This window comes from Papaver somniferum, unplaced genomic scaffold (assembly GCF_003573695.1).
Source record: "Papaver somniferum cultivar HN1 unplaced genomic scaffold, ASM357369v1 unplaced-scaffold_154, whole genome shotgun sequence".
Taxonomy (NCBI): domain Eukaryota; kingdom Viridiplantae; phylum Streptophyta; class Magnoliopsida; order Ranunculales; family Papaveraceae; genus Papaver; species Papaver somniferum.
In genome coordinates this window covers 2,900,071-2,923,485 of record NW_020624820.1, presented here as the reverse complement: position 1 = coordinate 2,923,485, position 23,415 = coordinate 2,900,071, and the positions used below count along the sequence as shown (strand labels likewise).

Genomic DNA, 23,415 nt, shown 5'->3' with positions numbered 1-23,415 from the left:
TTTGACTTCTTACTTTTCTGGTCTTTTCTCGGAATTTGCTTTGAATACAGAGGAGGAGATTTTCTCTGTATTCAACCTTGCAGTACATTGGAAAAGAACATTGCTTTAACTTTCATTCCCACATCCAAAGAGATATGGGATGTGGTAAAAAAAACTAAAATCAAATAAGCCACCGGGACCATATGGATTCCTGATTAGTTTCTTCAAACATAATTGGGAGATTGTAGGCCCTCAGTTGATTGTTGTAATTCAAGATTTTTTCAAAAATGGATGTCTGGACAGAAACTAATCTTGACGAAAGCCTTTGACACAATTTTGACGATTTTTTCGGGTACCTAGCTCAGCTGGTCATCCTCGTTCTCCAAAAATTCATGCGTTCCAGGAGGTCCCAGGTTCGAGCCCCAGTGACGTAATATTGCAGAAACTAAAATGGAAGGTAGAGTTGGTTTGCCCCCATTGTGACACAATCTCAGCCTCCCCCCCCCCCCCCCCCCCCCCCCCCCCCCCCCATCCGCTTCGTCTCCCGTGGATAGGTTACCCATGAGGCTCGCGGATAGGCTAGTACAACAACCTGTTCAATTAATGTAGTAGTATGTTGTTGGACCTTAGCTCGTTAGGCTTCCAACTAGTTAATGTAATACTCTTTATCCAATAATAAAACAAAAATTAAACGGGGGATGGACATTTATGGAGACCATGCAGTTCACTGCGCTAGTGAAGTCAGGCTTAAATTTCGACATGAACTTGTACGTGATGTCTTCATATATATATGTTTTACGGCAGGAGTTTCGGCAAGGAAAGAAGCATCCCTGGGTTTCACCTCCAATAACAATACTACTTAATTGTCGGCTTATTTGCTCGTCTATAATTGGGAGAATGGTAAGGGTACCTTCCTAGATATCACCGGTGTATCGCCATTCATAAGCGACATCCGTTACTTCACACCCGACAAGCCATCACTAAAGCAGTTCTTCGCAAGCGTAATAAATATATCCCCACGTGTGAGACTCATGGTTACGGTTTGGTCATTCTCGCATTCACTACTCTAGGCGAACTAGGCGAGGACACTGTCACTTTCTTGAAGAGGCTGAAGAACTTCCTCGCTAACAACAATGCAAACTGTGACAATGGCTTCTTTTTGTTTCATAGAATTGGCATTGCAATTCAAAAGGGCGTTGGTGCCCAGTTGGTGGCTAGACTACCAACAAATTTTGTATAAATAGATCTTTATTTAGTTTAATAAAATCCCTCAGAGGTGACTCTTCAAATAATAATTATAATAATAGTAATAATGGACATAAACCTAAATAAAACTTTTTTGTTTCTTATCCCTAAAATCAAAAATCCAAAAACACCAGCAGATTACAGGCACATCGGCCCGTGCACATTTCATACAAAATAATAACTAACCTTATGGCAAATAGATTCAAAAAAACACCGTGATATTTGCTACAAAGCCGGTGTCCCAGCCAGGAAAGAGGCTCCTTTAGGTTTATTTTCGGATGATAACACCGCGCTACAGCCAGCTGACATTCTCGTGGAAAATTGGGAAAACGGTAAAAACGTATGTTTGACGTGACCGGTGTCTCTCCATTCACTAACAACGGGATACAAAATTTCACCCTGGTCATGCAATTTCCTCAGCCATCCTCCGCAAACGAAATAAGTACCTAGACAAGTGCACCAGCTATGGCTATGATTTTGGTATCTTGGCTTTCTCCACACTTGGTGAACTCGCGCGAGGATACCATAGCCTTTCTTAAGAGACTGAAGAATTGTTTAGCCAGCCACGACCCTCTTATTAGGTTAGGCAGTTTTCTCTTTCATCGCATAGGTCTCACTATTCAAAAATGCGTTGGGACGCAGCTTGTTGCTAGGCTCCCAACCAGCTTCTTGTAAACTCTTTTCCTATTTACAAGATATTTCGGATTTGGAATTTAAAAAAATAAAAAATTTATTTCTTCAAGCGTCTGAAGAATTGTCTTATCAGCAATGATGCTAGTAGTGGTTTGGGTAGTTTTATTTTTTTATAAATTAGGCATTGCTATTCAAAGGGGAGTTGGAGCCCAGCTTGTTGCTAGGCTCCCAACCAGCTTCTTGTAAACTCTTTTCCTATTTACAAGATATTTCGGATTTGGAATTTAAAAAAATAAAAAATTTATTTCTTCAAGCGTCTGAAGAATTGTCTTATCAGCAATGATGCTAGTAGTGGTTTGGGTAGTTTTATTTTTTTATAAATTAGGCATTGCTATTCAAAGGGGAGTTGGAGCCCAGCTTGTTGCTGGATTACCAACCAAAAGCTTTGTATGATTTCTAGTTAAAAATCAAATTATTATTTTAAAAAATATTCAAAAAATAATCTCGGTATTTTGTTTGTACAATCGGTTTTTCTATCTTCAAGACAAATCTCAGACAACATTATATAGTTACTCATGAGATAGTTCACTCCACGAAAAAAAGTAGAAGGAAAAATAATCTCGGTATTAGAGTGGGCTTTTCTATCTTCAAGATAAATCTCAAACAACATTATAGGAAAAAAAATTGCATTGAATTGGCAGATTCTTGACCGTTTGATATGGGAAGATGTGACGTCACCTAACGGTGAGTTAAACCTATCATCTCCGGCCGAATAATTGGTCAAAGTGAAATCTCTTTCACAGAAGATAGTTGGTGTATCATATTATTTGCTTTGGTGAGAATCACCAAATATATTTCATTCTCGTCGTAAACAAAGCAACCAACCAAATAGTTGGTGATGATGTTCTTGCTTACTATATGAAAAATGGTTTCTTTTGAATTTTCCGTTTCAATGGGATACAAATTTAATCAATCAAGGCTCATTATCAATAATAATTAGTGACCTATTTTGTGAGGATTGTATAAAAACCTAAAATTGTTAATTATTTTCATCATGATCAGTACCTCTCCATATCAAACTAGGCTACTAAGGACTAATCAACTTGAATTTCTATGACTTTCTTTTCCTCACCAACCAAGAACAACGTTCATCATCTTGTACATCTTCATCGCAAATTTCATAATCATTCATAGTTAAATTATAATCATCACCATTGACAGTTTGACACAAACATTGACACCAATAACAACAACCATTTTCACCATTAACAAGTCACGACAACATCAAGCTGGAGTATACATTTAAGTCCGCAAAAAATAGAGATCCTTTGTATCATGGCGACAACACTATAAAAGCAGAGACGCAGAGTACTATCTCATCTTATTTAGCCAACAGAAAGAAAAAAAAAAAAAAAAAAAAAAAAAAAAAGGAAACCAAATATCGTATAAATTAAAAGTCAAACATTCGGTGAGAAACTAACTGGGGTTAAGTCATAGTTATATGACGTCACATCGTACTAAATTTGATGGTTATAGACATGCTCGATCAAAAAGGCTCTCGCGCTGCGGGAGCTAAATTTTTTCCAACATTATATAGTTGCTCGTAAGATAGTTCACTCCATGAAAAAAAAAGTAGTAGGAAGAAAAAAACAGGAAACATAGGAGTGAAAATCCACATGTCAGGTTTTCAACAAGGTAAATAGGAGTTTTCCAGTGCATTTTAACGTCTTCTATTGATGTTCTTCTCAACGCAAGTCCTTGTGATGAGTTCAGGCCATCAAGAGGATCATACAAGGGGATCCTCTATCCCCTTATCTTTTCATCCTCAGTTGGAAGTTTTCTCCAGATTGTTAATCCACTAAGAGTCAAAAAAAAAAAAAAAACAAGTTAAAGGAATTAAACTGATCTCGCACTTATTCTTTGTTCACCAAAACAGATTTAGAGAGTTGCAAAAATCTTTTAGATGCTATAAACATGTTCAGTGAATCTTCCGTACAAGTAATAAACTTTACAAAGTTCGGTTTGTTCTTTGGTAAAAAAGTGCATACCAAACTTCAAGGTATAATCTCTAGGCTAATGAAGATAAGGAAAATAAACATAAAGGAAAAACACCTGGGTGTTCCATTGTTCATAGATACGTCAAAACTAAAAGCTTTTGATAACATTAATGAAGAAATTGAACAAAAAAATAAAGAGCTGGCTAGGGAAAATTCTTTCCCAACCCAGCAAAATTATCTTGAACAAATCGGTTCTTTCAAAGTATGACCATCTTTAGCATGGGATGTTTCGTTCTGCCAAAAAAAATCACATCAAGAATCAATGCCATTCAGCGTGATTTCTGGTGGGGAAAACACACAAACTCAAAAGGTATTTACATAAAATCCAATGATCTTCTGTGCAAACCAATTGAATTAGGTGGTCTTGGTTTCAAGGAGGCAAGTAAGGTAAATCGGGCTATGGTTAGTAAAATAGCTTGGAGAATTGTGAGTAATCCAGACAATTTGTGTACTAAAATCTTAAAAGACAAATACTTGAAAACAGGGTTTTTACAAGCCAATAATAAAGATAAATCTTCGTGGATCTGGAACTGCATTTACAAGGTATAGCTCATATTAAATCGGTGACAGCTCTGAATAGTCCTTTCGATTCATCGTAAAACCATCTGCAAATTAAATTAGAAGAAGGAAATGGAAACTATTAAGCATATGAGGAGTAAAGATAAGTTGTCTAGTACATTTAGCTTTTAAGCAATTACAGACCATTTTAGTCAATTTTCAATTAACATGGAAAATAAGGGAATAGCATAGCCCCAACGACTAGTGTAGACCACCTAAAATTGAGGAGAACATCACATAATGTTTTGCCTCTAACCTCCACCTAGGACGCCATTCAAGTAGGGGCAATAGGCATTCTACATAAAACTGGGATACATCATCTCAGTGGTGCAGGTTTGGCAAGTAGCTTAATTTTAAAATTCATACTACAGTACTTGATAACCACCATCTACTTTCAGAAATAACAATCTCAAGAACAAAACTTTAATGTTCTGACTAGTAAACATGAAGATAAAGAGACTTACTTGCATAAGAAAATGGGTTGTGACCCATCATCTGTTTCACTATGACTTCTTCTTTCAGATATTTTCTTAAACTTGTTTGGGGAAAGGACTTCACATGGACCCTGAATTAGGCCTGCCCTCACGGTGCTACCATGATTAGATTCATATACCTGCCAGAGTGCCACCAAAAGCTGTCACAAACTTCGATACATATTACATAACTGTGACAAAAACAGTTAAAGAGCAGAAGAAGAGCACCAATAATTCACAAATACAAATCGATAAGCAAGTTTATGCACATAAATGTACAAAATGAAGTCCCATGTATCACCGTCACTAATATCACCCACCTCATTAATTTCTGGTGTACATGGTAGGCCGACAACGTCTGGTAAGTCATCAGGCAAGTAACACCTATTTACGACAGCCCACTTTGACCCAGTTTTAGTATCCTCCCATAGAGACTGCATGAGACTAACAAATTTCAGAAAAAAAGAAAGTTTGGAACCTGACCAAAGCTTCGGAAAAAAACTTGGACAAGCCTATACCAACAGCCTGGATTACATAAAGGAGACGTCTGACTACCTGCAAATCGAAAGTCTTACCTGAAGTTTTGAAGGTCTTAAGTTATCATTGTTTGAACGAAAAAGAGCATGATCCTGCAGCTTGTAAACTATCCCGTTAATTAGGCAAGAAGTGTAGAATGCCTTCTCATCCACAACATGTAGTATGTCACCAACCCATTCAACACTAAGTGTTCCATCCAACGATGATCTAAGGCAACTTTTAGCTCCATTCCCGACATCCGAGCTTCCAAGAGATATTATCTGAGCAACATCTCCACCATCCTGCCTGACATCAGACCGTGGATTACATTTAAACGTCTCTATCAAATCAGATGTGTTCACGGTGTGATCTGGATTTGCAGAAACTTCCATTTTACTTGGCTGCTCTGCTATGTCAGCATCCTGTGAGCTGCAGGTGGCTTGTGACTGATTAGACACATCAATACTAGCATTTGATGGTTTATCAGGACAAGAGACACCTGACTGAACGTTTGGAAGTGACTTGACCTCGAAAGTTAATGCCTCTTGTTGACACGAGGAGGAGTCGCTATTTTGATGTTGTTGAGTGGAACTGTCTTTTGGTTTGTTAGAATTAGCCGGACTGCAAACTCCTGTGGCTTCTTTTGGCACTGACTTCATCTCGGGTAGAGGCTCTTCATCCATCTTGGTGCATGATGAAACCTTAGTCCCAATATCCTCACTTGCATTAGACGCCTGCGAGTCAGAGGCTGAGACAGGATGTGTGCCACCAGTACTACCAACATGAGTAACATTTTGTCCATCAGGATTCCCATTAGCCGTTATCTTCTGTGGATCAACCTTTTCATTTTGGCGTTCCACCTTCACAGGAGGAGCCTGAGTCTTAGTTGTATTAGAGGAAACCTTCTGCGTAGGATTATTTCTTGTAACACGGCCATACTTCGGGGGCAACGGCTTCCCATTGCTTGATATCAAGCACTTGGGGCAGTGCCACTCACCCTTAGGGATGCCCTTTTGGTTGAATGATTGCAGACATTTTAAGTGGACTCCATGCTCGCAAGCATCACAAACAAGTAAGCTCTCTACATCAATGATTGTAACCTTGCATATTTGACAAGTTAACGACTTGTTCATGTAATCGGTCGAGGGAGGGGTCCAGTTGGGATGCTGGGGAGGCCTTGAATGCAAAAGCTTTTGAACATTTTTGGCAATGTCACTGTGGTTGGAGAAGACTGATGAAGGTTGGTGATAGTTTGTGACCTGAGAAGGTTGATGCATAATGACATTTCCATGTACAGTCTGGACAGAAGGTTTTGAGTTTTGATCTCTTGTAACTTGAAGTGCTACCTTATATGTACTTACTTCAGTAGTTCCATCAGCGTTACGGGTATGATCTAGACCCTTGTTTCCCTGACCCACTTTATTTACTGCTACAGATTGTGGTGAAAAAGTTGCGTGATTTCCGGAGGCATTTGCTGTAGAGAAGATCTTTAATCAATAAAACTCAACACTTAAAGAAGATACACTGGTATTGTCTAAACCAGATGTGAAGAGTACCAAAACCCAAAAACAGTTAAAAACTAAAAAGATAACATGAAGCCTGATATCTGAAACTGTTGAAGCAATATTACAAGTCTTCAACTTTTAACATCTAAGTTTGATGCACATAAAAAACAGATCAGTAAAGAATCAGAAAGCTAAAAATTTGCATCTTCTAAGTAACAGAGAAAATTATATTACTTCGGCATGAAAGACATTGACAATTCATGTTATAACAGCGGTTCACATATTTTATGTCTCGACTACATCTCCAAGTTTTTTTGATCAATTTTAATTGTAGAACAAATGTTCAGAATTATGTAATATCATGTTTTCATGAACAGTTTCATGGTCTTGTAGTATTGGAAGGTGTTCCTTGGCTTACGATCTGGCTTATTCCATTCAAACAGGGAGTTGAGACCTAAATTTGGCAAGACGGGACATTTTACTAAAAAGAAACTAAGGGCGTATGTCAATCTGGACAAGAAAAAACAATATATCAGATGGGCCTGTGATACATACTCAATATATTAAACTCAATTTCCCAGTGGATATCAACATGACCAAACTCAGCACCCATAACATTGGACTCACACAACCTGTCCACTGGACTTTGAAGCATTCACAACGAAAAAAGAATGCTATCCATAAAATCCTTGAAACTATATCCGGATTACTCTGGTTAGGACAATTAACTAGTATCAACTATATAAGTTCCATCAGTTTTTCATATCTAACACGTATTCCCTAAAAGGCTACTCCCAGTAGGTTCCACACCATGCATGTGGGCATTACTTTTGCACTTTTGAAACCATCATTTACATATTTAAAACCACTAGGTGAACTAGCTAAATTTCTTTTAAGCAATAAAGGAGACAAATGACTACATGCTCACTGTATAGGCTGCTGAAAATGGAAAAAAAAACACCAACAAAAAAGGCAGTACCTTGAACGTGGGATGGATAAATTGATCCATTCGGTCTTCCATCTGATCTGATAGGCGGCCCATTTCGATGCAAATGCGAGGAAGAAGAAACAGGACCAGAAGAAGTGCCAATTGATCCCCTGGAAACTGAGGCAGACTGCACTCCATTGACATGCAATTGATTAAGTGATGCTGGTGAAGTTACAGATGGAACATGAACAACTGATGTAGCAGCTTGATAGCCTCCAAGTGCTGGAGACTTGTGAACTGTATGCAATGTATGCATTGTGCGATTGATATCGGCCTTAGTACCGTATCCTGCTTTCAACATTGGTGACGAAAATGTTCCAGATTGGTCCACTAATTTCTGGGACTCCTCCATCTACACAAATAATGCATCATATATGACTGACCATTAGAAACTGACATAATAAAAGAAACATCACTGAACAAACAAAAAACTGAAGATAACACCACAGAGCATTCACATTCTGGAGTCGCAAATGATTTCAGAATGTCCTAAAAGACTTCAATTAACACAAGCGGACAGCCAAGTGAGACAAGTATAACTTGGACATTCCACCCTATTTAACTATAGCAACTTCAGCTTGGCTGTTCTAACAAAAATATTCAACCAGTTCATGTCCAAGAAGTATGACAATTGGCTTTTCAAGAGATGGACTCACAAAATTCGTCTTACACATCTCGTTGAGGTATAACACAGCAGACCATAGAACCCAAAATGACATACAGAATAAACTGTATCCATTTATATTCTATGTAACATGAAAATCTCAGGCTAATAAGCAAATTGAAAAGTAATAATCGTAGTACCTTCTTCTTTGCCAGCACATATTTCTCAGCAATGGACATTTTGGGAGGGCGAAACCCTAGCCTTTGATCTGCAGACTTATTAAGCCCAAGATCTTCCATAACAACCCTGATTGCATCTTTAGGTATAACATCCTGAGGAGACATGAATTGACAAATCTCAACCAATTTTTCCTTGGCTTCAACCATCAACTCTTTCTCAACATCAGTAGGATTTCTCCCACCTCTCATTTTCCCCATAGCAGACAAAACCAATACAAGTTCCGCAACCCTCCTCATATCTCCGCCATAATCAACTCTCGCTTTCTTCTTTTTCACACCGAAATTCTCAGTTTCATCGCAATCCGCCACCACCCTCTTTTCCCCAACAACTGACACCAAATTCTCTTCCGATCCTACTACCTTCGATGGATCCACAGCCTCACCACCACCAACCAGATCCATATCTCCAAAAATCAAGCAAAACTCCTCCTTTACACCATGAATTAACAAATCCAACACTGAAAATCAAGAAATCGAACCCCTAAAACACAAAATCCGCTCGGAAATCAACCTCGGGAGTGAAGAATCCGATGGGAAAACCTGCAAAGAAGAAGGATTAGACGCCATAAGAGAAGAGAGAAAGAAAACCCTAATAAGAGGAGAAAGAAGAAGAGGGACGAGGAGAGGGAAATAATTTGAAAACAACGATCGGGGGTTTATATTATTTACCTTTTGGCGGGTGTTTGAATAGATAGAGAGAAGAAATTCGCGTATGGTGGAGCGGAAGGAGAGGTTTGGAGATGTCAGTAGCAAGGGGGAGTTCTGAGAGAAACAAAGAAACGAGATGGATTAATAAAAATCGGACTCGGGTTTTAAACGAGTCGCTCAAACGAAAAATACAATATGGATGGACTAGTGTGGCCTGGGTAAGAAATACATAAGAGGGTTGACGAGGACCTTGGGTTATATTGTCGCCTCTTTTGCCTTTCCTTGTTGGCGATTTTTAGTTAGGGTACAATTTCGTGTTTTTGGTGCTCCGTTACAAAATAATAGGTTGGTTTTATGAGAGTAGCTTATTCACTTATGATTTGTTTTTTTCTTTTGGCTCTAAAAATCTGGTGATAAATAAAAAGCAAATCGATTTATTTTTTTACATGAAATTTTAATATATATATGCCTTTTCAAATTTAATTTTCAAAAAATATCTTCAATTCAATTAGAGCGTCCACAATGATGGTCGTTGAAAAGCCGAATATCTTAACTCATATTTTAATGGTATATTTAATTTTCGTTCAGTCTCCATTTGTTTCGTGTTATTATAGAGTTTGGCTTTTGAATTTTTTTTGTTTTGGTTGAATCCTAACAGGAATTGATAAAGTGACAGTTTCTTCCACAAAAGGAACATAATTTAGGGACGCGTTCTTCTTGATTTTTTGCAATAGCTTTTGTTCCAACACTACAGTTATCTATAGATTTTTTAGGCAAAACTTATTTTGCATTGACGGACATATTCTTTTGGGGAAAAGAATTTATGTTATACCCAATAGGCGAATTTCACTCATATTACCGAAGGTCTTTTGGCAAAAGCATAGAAAGATTTTGCTAGAACTGCCGGAGGGACCTTGTTGTTCACTTTTCAGGATATCAATCTCTCTTTCCTTTAGGACAATTGTATTGTTGAGTTCGACCTTTACATGTTTTAACTCTTGAGACTTATTAAAAGAAAACATCTTTTTAAAATGCCAAGTTCTCTTTTCCAATATAAGATTTTCGTTGCTGACCTCCTCAAAATCAGTTAGAAATTCATAAATAATTTTTCAGACTCTTCATCTTCTATGTGACCACAAGATGTTTCAACAAAGAATGTATCATAGTCTGTTGTTCTTTCATTTTTTTTTTTTATCTTAGGATATATTATCAAGAGTTTAATGATATGCTTCGTTACCCTTGTAGAAGCTTTTGTTGTGATATGCTTTAGCTATATGTCCAAAGCCACGACATTTGAATTATTGAATTTTATCATCATCTTCTAAGACAATTTTTTTTATTTAAAGAAAATGGTTGCCTTGAAGATGATCTGTCAAAGACTTGTTTGTCTCATTTTTTCTTAGGAAGTCTTTAACTCGTTATATAAGAAGTGTTATTGTTGAGTTAAGCTCATTTTCAACAATCAACTCCTCTTCTTCACAACATTTCTCGGCCTAACTTATATATACTATTTTTTTTTCCAGAGGATGAACTAACGTTATTTGATACATCAAATGCAATGGTCTTGTCTTTTAACTAAAGTTTATGATCAAGGATTTTTTAGCTTTCCTACCAAACATCTCTAGAAAGTGTAGAAAGATCATTTGATTCCATGACAACATGCTTTTTAGACTCGTATCTATATGGTAACCGAAAAGGAGAGGGTACCAAGTACACCACCAAATTTTTGGTTCGTGAACCTTATGAAAAAATTCCTTGGACGGTCTCAAAATCAAGTACACGAACCAAATTCCAACAAGATCAAGTCATATAATCTATATTTCAAGATACGAATTCACAAGAACAAGTCTTGTAGGTTCTTTACAGTTGAGCCAAAAACTATCTTGGTTAATGAACGTACTTGAAAAGGAGAGGATACCAAGTACACCACCAAATTTTTCGTTGAGCAATCTACATGGACAAAACCTAATACGATTTCAAGTAGATTTAAATTTAAGATCCTTGAATAATATGTATGTGGAGTTTTTTTAGTTCTCTTCCACAACCAGTATGTCTATACTAACAAGTTCGTGAACCTGATTATATAGAAGAGTTCTTAGACGATCTCACAAATCAATATCCACGATCAATCTAGTCGTATCCAAATCAAGAGGATCCGGATTCTGACAAGTGAGAAACTTGTAATTTATCTTTCAAGATACGAATTCAACAAGAACAAGTCTCGTTATTGATCACAATTAATAAGGACTTAAACTACCTAGATTGACAACGCACTACTTGTGTTATTCCTATTATAAAGATAAAATAATATAATGCGGAAAACAAAAAACACAAGACACCAGAAATTTTGTTAACGAGGAAAATTACACCTACAAAAAAAAACCTGGGACCTCATCCAGCTTTGAACAACAAAATGTATTAATCCGCTGCAGACGCTAGCTTATTATCAGATTTCTTACTAGAATGTAGTTGATACCGAATTAACCCTATAAGCTATTCAGCTGCAACCGTGCTCCTTATCGTCTCTTGAACCTTGCAAGGCTCTATGCAATTAATTTCCTTAGATGACGTCCATTTACAACTTAAAATAATCCTATTTCATTTCTCTTTTTTGATTTAGGTCATGGAAATCTGTTTGCAATAGACAAAGCTATTAAACCTCACGAATATGTAACACTTACACTCAGTTAGCCGAGACGCCTGAATTACTAACCTCCTCTCAAAAAGAATTTAAACAAATCAATAAGGAAGAGTTTTATATTTCTATCTTGAGGAATCACAAAATCTGGGATGAAGAGAACTTTAAAATTTCTATCTATCTCATTCTTGTTATGAGATTGACGAAAACCTCAAGAACAAGATAAGGATACATGAACTATCAGATAAAATTAAGATAGTCGAACCTGGATTCACTAATACCTAAGTGAAGTCTTCAAGTCGTAGACCTAATTATGTTTCACGTAGGAAACCCTTATTAATAGAGGACGACTCTAGCAAGCAACTAGGGCAGAGAAATGTCAGGGATTGAGAATTCCAGTTGCAAGAACATCTATATTTATATTTTTCAAGGCTCTCGGTAGCTTTGAATTCAAGCTAGGATAACTTGAGATTCAAGCAACACTTTCTCAGTTTAGATTAAATTCTTGTTAGGAATTCATGTAAGCATGTGAGAAGTTCACCTTGAAATTTTATAGAAGACTATACACTATGGTCCAAGGTTCTAGAACCGTGTACAATGATAGTTCACGGAAAATATTCCTATGAGCTTACAAGCATAATTCGTATTCATTAACACTCAAGACTTAAACCATGATTCACAAACATAAAGTGATTTAGTGAACAAAGTTTTCTTTGACGTGTTTATAAGAGTGTAACAATGCCAAATGTATTTGTGAAATAGTTTGTGAGCATCTGCTTAGTTCGCTATTGGGTAGGTATGTGTAAGGGCACGCATACCTATATACAAGTCAATGAACTTATGTTTTTAGGGTACGCTTACTGAGTATTGGTGGGCCCGGGAAAGCGTATAAAATTGAGCGAAATGAAAACGGGCCTACAGTAATACCGCAAGTGCACGGTCGTCGGTTGTAGCTCGTGCAAGTACGGTATTACTGTAGGCCCGTTTTCATTTCGCTCAATTTTATACGCTTTCCCGGGTCCACCAAGTTTTTGGCGCCGCTGCCGGGGATTGGTGATGTGTTTTTCTTGTAGTTTTATTAGCTATTTTTGCATTTCACTGCATAGCATTTGCATCTGCATCTGCTTCACTTCATTTGCTGTTGGACCTGCTGATCTGAACCAGTTTTTCCTCTACTGGGACGCCACCAAGGAAAAGAACCAAAGCCCAACTGGGTTTTTGCAACAATATCAGAGCAGCTGGGCTGTGCTTAAAAGGTAACCCATTTAAGAGAACCCGAATTGTGGGCTTCCAATTTTTAATTGTGGGCTTGTAATATTAAAGCCAATTTTTGGGCTTTTTATTTTCTGTTGGGTTTGTAATTAATTTCTGTGGGCTTGTTTGTTTAATTTGTGGGCTTGTATTTAATTTTTGTGAGCTTGTTTAATTTGGACTGGTATTTTGTATTCTGGGTTTTTAAACCCAGCTGAGCTTGTAACCGATCACGCTAGGTTAACTCGTTAGTGGGCCGAGTACCCAAATTCTAGGCCGAGATTTTGGACTCAGTTTCACCAAACGTTTTCAAACCAGCTGAGCCAAAGCAAACACAAAGCCAACAGTGGGCTTGCTCCCATTCAAAAACCAAATTTTATTTTCTTTTAAAAAAAAAAAAAAACAAAAAACAAAAAAAAACAAAATTTTGCTCCTAATTTCAAAAACCAAAACTTTTCTCCCATTCAAAAACCAAATTTTACTTGCTCCCATTTTAACAACCAAATTTTTTCTTCTTTATCCCATTAAAACCAAACTTGCTCCCAAATTTTAAAAAAACCAAAAAATGTCTCCCATTAAAACCAAATATTTTTCCCAGAAATCCAAACCCATTAAAACCAAATAGTGGGCTTTGTGTCTTTTCAATATGGGCCAACCTAGTGCTCTCCATGAATACATGTATCCCACAATAAAAATTCCATTATCATGTATTGTATTACCTCAAACCAATACCCCTTTTAAAATAAATGCAAGCATGATACAAATACTTCCTATATTTCGAGGGTTCGATTCTGAGAACCCCTATACTCATGTAAGATAGTTTGAACAAATTTGTCGGACTATGCAACCTGATCATATGTCCGAAGACTCTCTGAAATTGCGTTTGTTTACATTTTCTCTAAAGAAAGGGCCAAAACATGGTTTTACGGTTTGAGACCACAATCAATCACCACTTGGGAAAAACTCACTAATTAATTTTTCCAAAGATTTTTTCCACATCATAGGACCATCGCTATTCGTCAAAATATCAATTGTTTTGTCCAGTTGGATGAGGAAACTGTTTTTGACTATTTTGAATGTTTTAATGATTTGTTGAGCGAATGTCCACACCATGGATTTGAGAAGTGGAGACTTGTCGCTATCCTCTATGAGGGACTAGACTTTAAATTTCGAGCCATGGTTGAGTGTATGTGTAATGGTGAATTTCTTGATAAAACTGTGGATGATGCATGGAAATTTTTAGCTGAGATTGCAGAGAAAACCCGTCACTGGGAGTCCATTAGGGAAACTGAGACACTGTCACATGATATTGGTGGTAATGAATTGAACTTTGGAAATAGCATGTCTAGTCCTTCTCATGTGTATGATATTGAATATGAACCTAATCTAGAGGAACATGAGTTGACTAATGACACCACAACTGCTAATAGGGACAAGTATGCATATTACTATGATGATGATGATGATGATGATGATGATATGTTAGAAGAACATGTCTATGCTGAAAATGTTATGGAACCTTTGGGTTCAAATACATTAGGCTTCTCTGCCTCGACCTTCATGAATGATGTTTCTTCTAGTATTCCATATACATATGATGTTGATACTGATTTTGAGCATGTGCATCTGTCCTATGAAGATGACTTAGGTAATATAGAATCTTCTGTTGACACTAATATGCATGAAAATATAATTGTTGTGTCTGATTCTCTACCTGGGTCACGTTGTGATGTTTCCACTGATTTGCCGATGCATGAGAATAATTCTTCTGATGATGTTGATGATTCTGATTTGTGTGAGCATGGTGAGCATGTTGTGACACGTGTAGAAGACTTAGGATATGTTGATGTGATTAGTAATGATGTGCCTATCGTCCTACATAAGTCACACTCTGATGGCCTTCCACCCAACCTAGATTTGGTTTGTACCCATATTGTCAAACCGACTTTTCTGAGAGTCCCTAATCTAGGATTGGAACTGTGTGCTTCCCAAGTCCTCTTGGACTATTTTGCTTCTAAGTATAATATCTTTGAGGATCCACAGTTGGAATTAGCATGTTTGCCCGTCCCTAGCACAGTTCATTTCGAGCTAGACCTTGTGCATGATGAACCCCCGAAACTGCGCGATTTTGTTTTCAAAATTATATCTTCTGTAAAATCCAGGTTTGGGGGTAGCTCATTTTGTTTCACAGCTTCACTTGCATGCCTACCATATTATTATTGTGTGAAGCTGTTGAAACCTCTACACTTTGTCTTTTGGGTTGATCCTCAACTCTTTAGATTGTTAGTGTATGGTGAATTTTTTTTGTATATAATCCAGTAGATAAAATTTTAAAACCCTTTTTGTTCCTTTTGTATATATTTTGCTAATCCACTATGATCTCGGCTGACATACGTTGGATTTTTTTTTTCCTTGAATAACGGAGTTCTAATATTGCTTTCGCCGAAATCGGGCATTCTCTTTCCTTTTTCTCTACTCAACATGATCCTCTTCATATATTGTTTTATAATTCTTTCCATATTTTGAAACATTGAGGACAATGTTTAGTTTAGGTTTGGGGGTGAAAAGTAGATACTTTGATAATATGCCAAAATTGAAAACAAGAACTCCTTCTTTTTGAAAAAATTGAAAAATTCCAAAAAAATTGAAAAATCATAATAAAAAATTAAAAAATTAAAAATTCATAAAAATGGAGCTCATTTACCTTGAAATGTTGACTCTTGTGCAAATATGTAATTATTAGGAGTCTTAGTCTAGATATTTAGGCACCCTGATTCTAGCACAATTCACATAGTGATAAGAAATTTGCACGCGCACGATCTACCAATACATGTATGGCCTCGATCTTCAAGGTGTTTGATAGGAAGTTACGATTGCCAATCACTTTAGAATACTGAACGAAACTTGACTAGCTTGTTCTTTGGTTGGTTGGGATAGAAGGTGGAGGTTACATTAAGAAAGACAACCATCGAATTTAACTGGGTGCATCAAAAAGGGCTACCTCTTGCAAAGTGTCATGTAATCTTTTGTTTCCTTTTGTATATGTATCAAAAGTGTTTCCTTGTTCTAAAAAAAAAAACAAAAAAAAAGAAGGAAAAAAAAACAAAGCCAAGGCAATGGCTTTAGGCATTCATCTAGAGTGGGAAGAGAACCAGCTTGCTCACAGTCACTAGTGAGCACTAGTTTCTCCCCACTGCTCAATCAACTCAATGCTCTAAGGCTCTAACCTAGCATTGACACACAACAGTAAACTAATCCTAACATTTGAGAAGCTAACAGTTGACAAAACAAGAGAGCCTAGGCATACAACTAGAGTGGGAAGAGAACCAGTTTGCTCACAGTCACTAGTGAGCACTAGTTTCTCCCCACTGCTCAATCAATCCAATGCTTCAAAGGCTTTAGCCTAACATTCACACATCTAAGAATGACATGAACAACATGAGAACATTACAAGACAGAACAGAACATACACATTAAACAGGACAGGAACAGTAAGAACAGAACAGAATATGTTTTGAACAATAACAGAACACACATGATAACAATGCTAACAGAATGGATGGAGAAACAGTGAACATACATAAATTCAGAACAAAAATTAACAGAACACAGTTCTGGACGCTGGCTATTCCAGCATATTCTCTCACACACACCCTCCAGTTCTATTTATACCCAAAACATCAAATTAGGGTTATCACCCATTTTCCCAAAATCCCAAAATAAAACAGTACAATTAGGTTTACTGTTTTTCTAATGTCATGGGTCTAATTGAGCCCATTTCCCTACTCTAATCCTCTCCTGGTACGGTCCCAACATGAATTAGGGTTTCTAGAGAAACCCCCAAATTACAGAGAAATTAGGGTTAGTGATACTCACCCAAATCGAGGAAATTTCTTCCATGTAGTCTCGACCCATGCTTCCTCTGACCTTCCTGCTCTTCTCGGCTGCTTCAATTTCTGTCTCTAACCTCACCTATTTCATCAACTTCTAAACTAGGGTTTTCGGGTTGAGAAGTTGATGTAATAGATGGCTAGAGAAGAAGGGGACGTGATGGTGGTATCTGCTACGGTCGGGGAAGAAGTGATGGTGGTGGAGAAGGCGAGGTAGTGACAGTTTGCAGAAACAGGGCATGGAGGTGGTGGTGGTTCTGCAACTGGTTTTGGGAGAAGGGGAAGGAGCTCGACTGTTTTGGGAGAAAGGAAGTGTTTGTTTGGGTATAGGGTATCGGGTTCTACGGTGTGAAGCGGGGATAGCGCGGTTTGATGATCTGCGACAAGGAGCGATGGATGGGAAGATGGTAGGTGGATCCAACGGCGATACGGAGGTAAGCGTGGAGCGACCGTCGGATGAAGGGATGTAGCAAAACGGACGACCCAAGATGGAGATGGGCGTTGCGATGTAAAGCGGGGGCTTCGGAGTTTTATGTGCGATGATGGAGCGACCGTAGGATGCTGAGATGCTTCGATCTGACGGCTGAAATCCGAGACGGGCTTGGATAGTGGAAATGTGTTTGAGTAAGGGTTTTGGGCCTTGGGTATGCCAAGCCCATATCTTCTTTAAGGACAATTCTTCTTCTTCAAGCCCACTTCTAGCCTTTTGGTCTTGTGCACAACATTCTTCGCGGCTTCCTTGTGTAATTTCTCCCGGCTTTTCACTACTTTTCTGCTCTTTTCCGCTCTGCTATTCATCCAAACTTTATTTATTACCTAAAAATGCAAAATTAAGTAAGAAAAATATTTATTCTTGAAAACAATGAAAATATAGAATATGGGATAAAATGTAGAATTAATGCACAAAAGATGAGTTAAATGCCAACAAAAAGGGATAAATATATACAATATTTGGCACTCATCAAGTATGTGTACTCTTAGCCATTCACAAACTCATACGCTTGGGGTACGCATACTGGGTATGCGTACCTCCCCCCATTCACGAACTAAGATTCTTAGGGTATGCGCACCTACTTATTCCGGAACTCAGATGTCTAGGATACACACACTGGGTATGCTTACCTACCCTATGTTCAGAATTTCAGTAGTTTTAAAAACTTTATTTAAACAATTTGAAACATTCCCAGTCGTCATGGATAATGAATATCATTGCTTAGGAAATTTCCAAATGATTTACTTGAAACAAAAATTGTTCTTCACCAAGATTGCCAAGGATCTAGAACATCCATTGCTTGAATCATATTTCGAGAGATTTATCAAGACAAACTTGACTCAAAATTCTTCTTTGCAGTACAAAATCTACCAAAATCTACCAAAATCATACGATATAGTCTCATAAGATAAAATGGTAAATGTTATGATTATATATGATGGTTCCATTTTCACATACCTCTTTGTTGATGAAGTTCTTGAAAATTTCTTTTTTTTGTTCTTCAGTCTTCATCTTCAAGGGTTATTCAGTGATGTCTGATACTAAACTACTATACTCTAGTCCTAGTTCGAGACTTGACTTTAGTAGACTAGAAATCAAGATATACATCTAACATTAACAACAAGCTTGATATGACAAAACTTGCGAGCTCGACCGAGCAGTTGTCTAACAGTACTACATGTGATATTTCAATTATAAAGATAAATGATATAATGCGGGAAAAAATAACGCAAGTCACTGGAAAATTTGTTAACGAGGAAACTACAATCTCATAGAAAAATCATGGGACCTCGTCCATCTTGAACACCGCACTATGTCAAACCGCTGCAAATACTAGCTTAATATCAGACTTCATACTAGAATTTAGTTAAGAATGTATTGATCCTCTTAGCAATTCACCTTTGATCGAGCTCTTTTACGTCTCTTAAATCTCTCCTACACACTTGATTCTCCTAGATGACATCTCTTACATGCCTATGAGTTGTTGCAGCCGAAGGGAAGAATTTTAACGAATCTGCCTCTAACAGATCACGTATTGATTTCCTTCAGAAATATATTCAATCAAGGTAATGGAAGTTTTTTTATGAGGGATATTCAAAGGTAAAGAAAATATCAAGAAAACTATGATAGTCTACTCTCTTAGAAAGGTAATTGAGATGGCCAATCAATTTTAACTCACAAGATTAACCTAAGAACATATATGAATCTTGTGGAATTTCAAAGCCTGAGAGGAAGAGAAATGTATAATTTCTATTTATCTCTGTTCCTGATTGGTGATACTCAACTACCATGCTCTAATACTAGTTCGATACTGACTTTAGTAGACTATAAATTAACTTATAGTTTTATGCAACTAACATTGACAACAATCTTGACATGCCAAAACTTGTGAGTTTGACCGAGCAATACTCTAACATTAATGGTATGCGAATTTTGCAAACTATATCCTTTTTAAAAAATAGTCTTTTTAAGAGAGAAAGATGTTAGAGCATCGCTTGGTGAAACTCACCAATTTTGGTATGTCAAGCTTGTTGGAAAACTAAGTTGGTCAAAACTACATCTTGGTTTATATTTACTAGAGTTAGTCTCGGACTCGGAATGAACATGGTAGTTGAGTATCAGAATTCGCCAATCGACCTTGAAGATTGAAGCCTGTAAAATAACGACGTCAATAGGAACTTCATCAACAAAGGTATATTCAATCAAGGTAATGGAAATCTGTTTGCTTATTCATGTTGAATAATTTGGCTGAGTTTACATATATCAATATATGGCAAATTGGGAATTAATGTATTAACTTTAAAGAGTGGATTATTCTTTAGTTTACTGTGGACAATAAATCTCGGCATAATTTGAACATGTTACCCGAGTATTATATCTACAAATTAATAATTGCTTCTTGGTTCATATGAAAACACAGGTGCAATAAAGAATTTTAGAATCTGAATCCAAATAGTCAGAGTACAGTACGCAGATTGTTTACTCTTTGTATTGATAATGATACATGTATTAATAATATTTCCTTGCAACAAGTAATTGGATGCCAAATTCTGGTTTCATAAAAGTTAATATGGATGCATCTTATATTATAAATATAGGTGCCTACCTATGGAAGAAGCAATTAATTAGGCAGAAGCGCTTTGTTATAACAATGTTATCTTAGAGTCTAATAATGAAGTGGTTGTTAAGTGGTAGGACTTGAAAGAGTACCTACGACTATGTCTAACTGCAAGTGCACAGTGTCACAATGTAACACAGGGCAAGCACAGGTCGATCCACAGGGACAAGGTGGGTGTAAAGCTGAAACTATGGTCTCACTTAAACTGATTCTAAACAAGAAAGAGTAACCAAAATGGGGGTTGTTTTGATGTGTCGATACGACAAGGTGTTGGTGAGGATTACAACAGAAAATAAATAAAAGTAAAAGAGGCAAATAATACAGGGAGTAAACACTAAGAATGAAGGTACTAGAATTGTCGAATCCACCATTAACTCATACTATGTATTCAACTGATTATGGTACTCTTGTCCTTTTAACAGATAAGGTAGAGGTGTCAAGTCTATTACTTACCTAAGGTGTTTCACCAATGGATGATTCAATCACAACTAAAATATCAATCCGGAGCACTAACTGTCTAATTAAGCACAACTAGTCAAGGGATTAACAATAGTCTCTAAAGCATGAGCTGCAGCATAATCAACACTGTTTTATCCTGACTACAATGGATACATGGCATACACTGTGAAAGCAAAGCACTGACGTACTAAGATTGAAACTATCCTAACAGTTTAAGCATTAAAGAGCAACACAATTAGTATGAATAACACAGCAGAAAGCTAAGGTTTCATCTAAACCCTAGTTATTGAATTATAACATAATAACACTACTGAAAACAAACATAAATTACTACAGCTTGGTGCACCGGCTAATCCGGGCATACCCTTAACATTACAAACACCATGTTCTATTTATAGTGCAGAATCCCCAAATTTCTAAATCCTAATTTTTGAAAACCTAAAATTTGATTTGGGGATTTTCAATTTGACGTACCCACTTGCGATTTCACCTCGACCCATACCTTCTTCTGTTCTTCCCACTTGTCCTGCTGCTTTTGCTGCTCTTCTTTGTGAACTGCGAACCCTAGCTCGAGTCGCCTCATCAACTCCACACCCTAGGTCAGTGGGATGTGAATTTGATGAAACACCTAGGCTAGGTAGAGAGATGGTGGAGTTGTCGGGTGGTTGTGGTGGTGGTGTGGTTCGAGGTCTGGTGGTGGCAGTGATGGCAGGAGATGGTGGTGGCGGAAGTTGCAGGTGATGGAAGAGAGGAATTTGGGGAGAAGAGGAGAAGAACCCGATGGAGAATGGGTTAGGGAGTGTTTGGGTATAGGTGTTAAGTGTTGTAGTGTTGAGCGGTTGTAGCAAATTCGATGTCCAGTGAAGATGATACGTTGGAAGATCACATCTGGATTGAATCGAACGGCTAAGATGGAACAAGCTTGCAGCGACCATTGGATGCGTGATACAACAATTCTGACGGCTTAGATTGGAGTTAGGTACTATGTGTTTGACAGGAGCTTCGGATTTTGATGCACAACGATGAGGTGGCCGTTGGATGATGAGATGGATCCAATCTGACGGCTCTCATGGAAATAGGTATGGATAATGGAAATGGATTTGGGTAAGGGTCTTGGGCCTTGGGTATGCCAAGCCCATATCTTCTTTAAGAACAATTCTTCCTCTTCAAGCCCACTTTTAATTGATCCGGCTCTTGCAAACATCAATCTTCCTTGCCTTTCTGCGGGAGTCTTTGTCGTTTCTTTGCTCTTTTCGCTCGGTGAGTTAACCAGGCTTTATTTAGTACCTAAAAATGCAAAATTAATTGAGAAAAGTATTTATTCTTAAAAACAACGAAAACACAGAATATGGGATAAAATGGAGCGTTAGTGCACAAATGATGAGTTAAATGCCAATAAAAAGGTGCAAATATATACAATATTTGGCACTCATCATTAAGTCCAATTAATGAGCATGGATCTACACCGCAGTGGGTCAACAAGGACAATTTTCTATGGGGTGAAAAATCCTCCACATTTTTGTGATGGTCCACATCTTATGGACTAAAAAAATGCTATTATGGATGACTTTATTATCCATATCTTCGTGAAGTCTAGATCCTACCCCTCAAAGTTGAGAGGATCCTTGTGGATAATCTATGAGGTCGTTGGATGCTTGCATAGTGGAAAAGATATCTAATGAACGGATACATCTTTTTTTTTTCCTTTCCTCATTAGGTCGCTCAATTGCCGGATGTTTATTATTTTCTCATCTGATAGTTGAAATGATCGGATAACAATTTATTTCTTTTAATATATTAAAATAAATAAATAGGTCTCAATTTATGGATATTTACGTAGACTTTGCATAGTAAGATAAATCTTTGTAAAGCTCCGATCATCCCTATTCATAGGAATTCTTATTGACTTTGTGTCATACCAAAGGAGCTACCTGAAGGGTGTTTTTTTAGATATTAAAAGTAAAATGTCCAGCAATGTCTTTTGGTTTTGTAAGTCAATCAAAACAATAGATTAGCTAACGATGTTGTAAGTTCATTACTCATTAGCTAGGAAAGCCAGAGAGAATCATATTTTTAATTTTTCCCAAGTATTATGATTTTCAGCTAGATATCACATTTTATATATAGGAGGAAAAAATAATGTAATTGGTTAAAAATAATAATTTCCCACTTTTGAATAAAAAAAATAAAAAAATTATATAATTAATTTTACTTGAGAACATGACATGTGTATGTTTTAATAACTGAAGGTACTCCATGTCTTTTTACAAATCGCATCAGATGGGGAGCCAACTTAGTGTGCACCTGCACACCTAGCCCAACTGGCTCCCCAGTCCAATTGTAACAATTTTATTTTTTATTTTTTGTCATTCATCCGATTTGTCAAGAATTGCCTCCTCTCATGGCGTGGTTAACTTTCAATCTTGTTGAAGAGGCGGCATGTTTTATTGGAGGGGCGGCAAGGGTGATAACAATGTCCCTTTTATTGGTCAGGGGATGTCTTATAGGGGTGTAAATTGATCAGATTACCTTATTTCTATTTTTAACCTAATGGAATCAGAAAAATCAAAACAGTTTTTTTGATTTTTTTCATCTTCTCTTCTCTTCCTCCATTAAAATTGA

The 23,415-nt window shown here is 37.2% G+C and overlaps 1 protein-coding gene across 1 annotated transcript; it reads right to left on the bottom strand.

The window, feature by feature from the left end:
* Positions 1–4,297: 4,297 nt before the first annotated feature.
* Positions 4,298–9,616, bottom strand: LOC113336912. The gene is made up of 7 exons (XM_026582616.1): positions 9,467–9,616; positions 8,759–9,337; positions 7,946–8,306; positions 5,521–6,935; positions 5,266–5,379; positions 4,937–5,085; positions 4,298–4,519 (listed from the first exon to the last, which is right to left on the bottom strand). Exons 2-7 carry the CDS (start codon positions 9,197–9,199, stop codon positions 4,465–4,467), a joined length of 2,535 nt encoding a protein of 844 aa, XP_026438401.1. The 5' UTR covers positions 9,200–9,337; positions 9,467–9,616; the 3' UTR covers positions 4,298–4,464.
* Between the last annotated feature and the right edge of the window lie 13,799 nt (positions 9,617–23,415).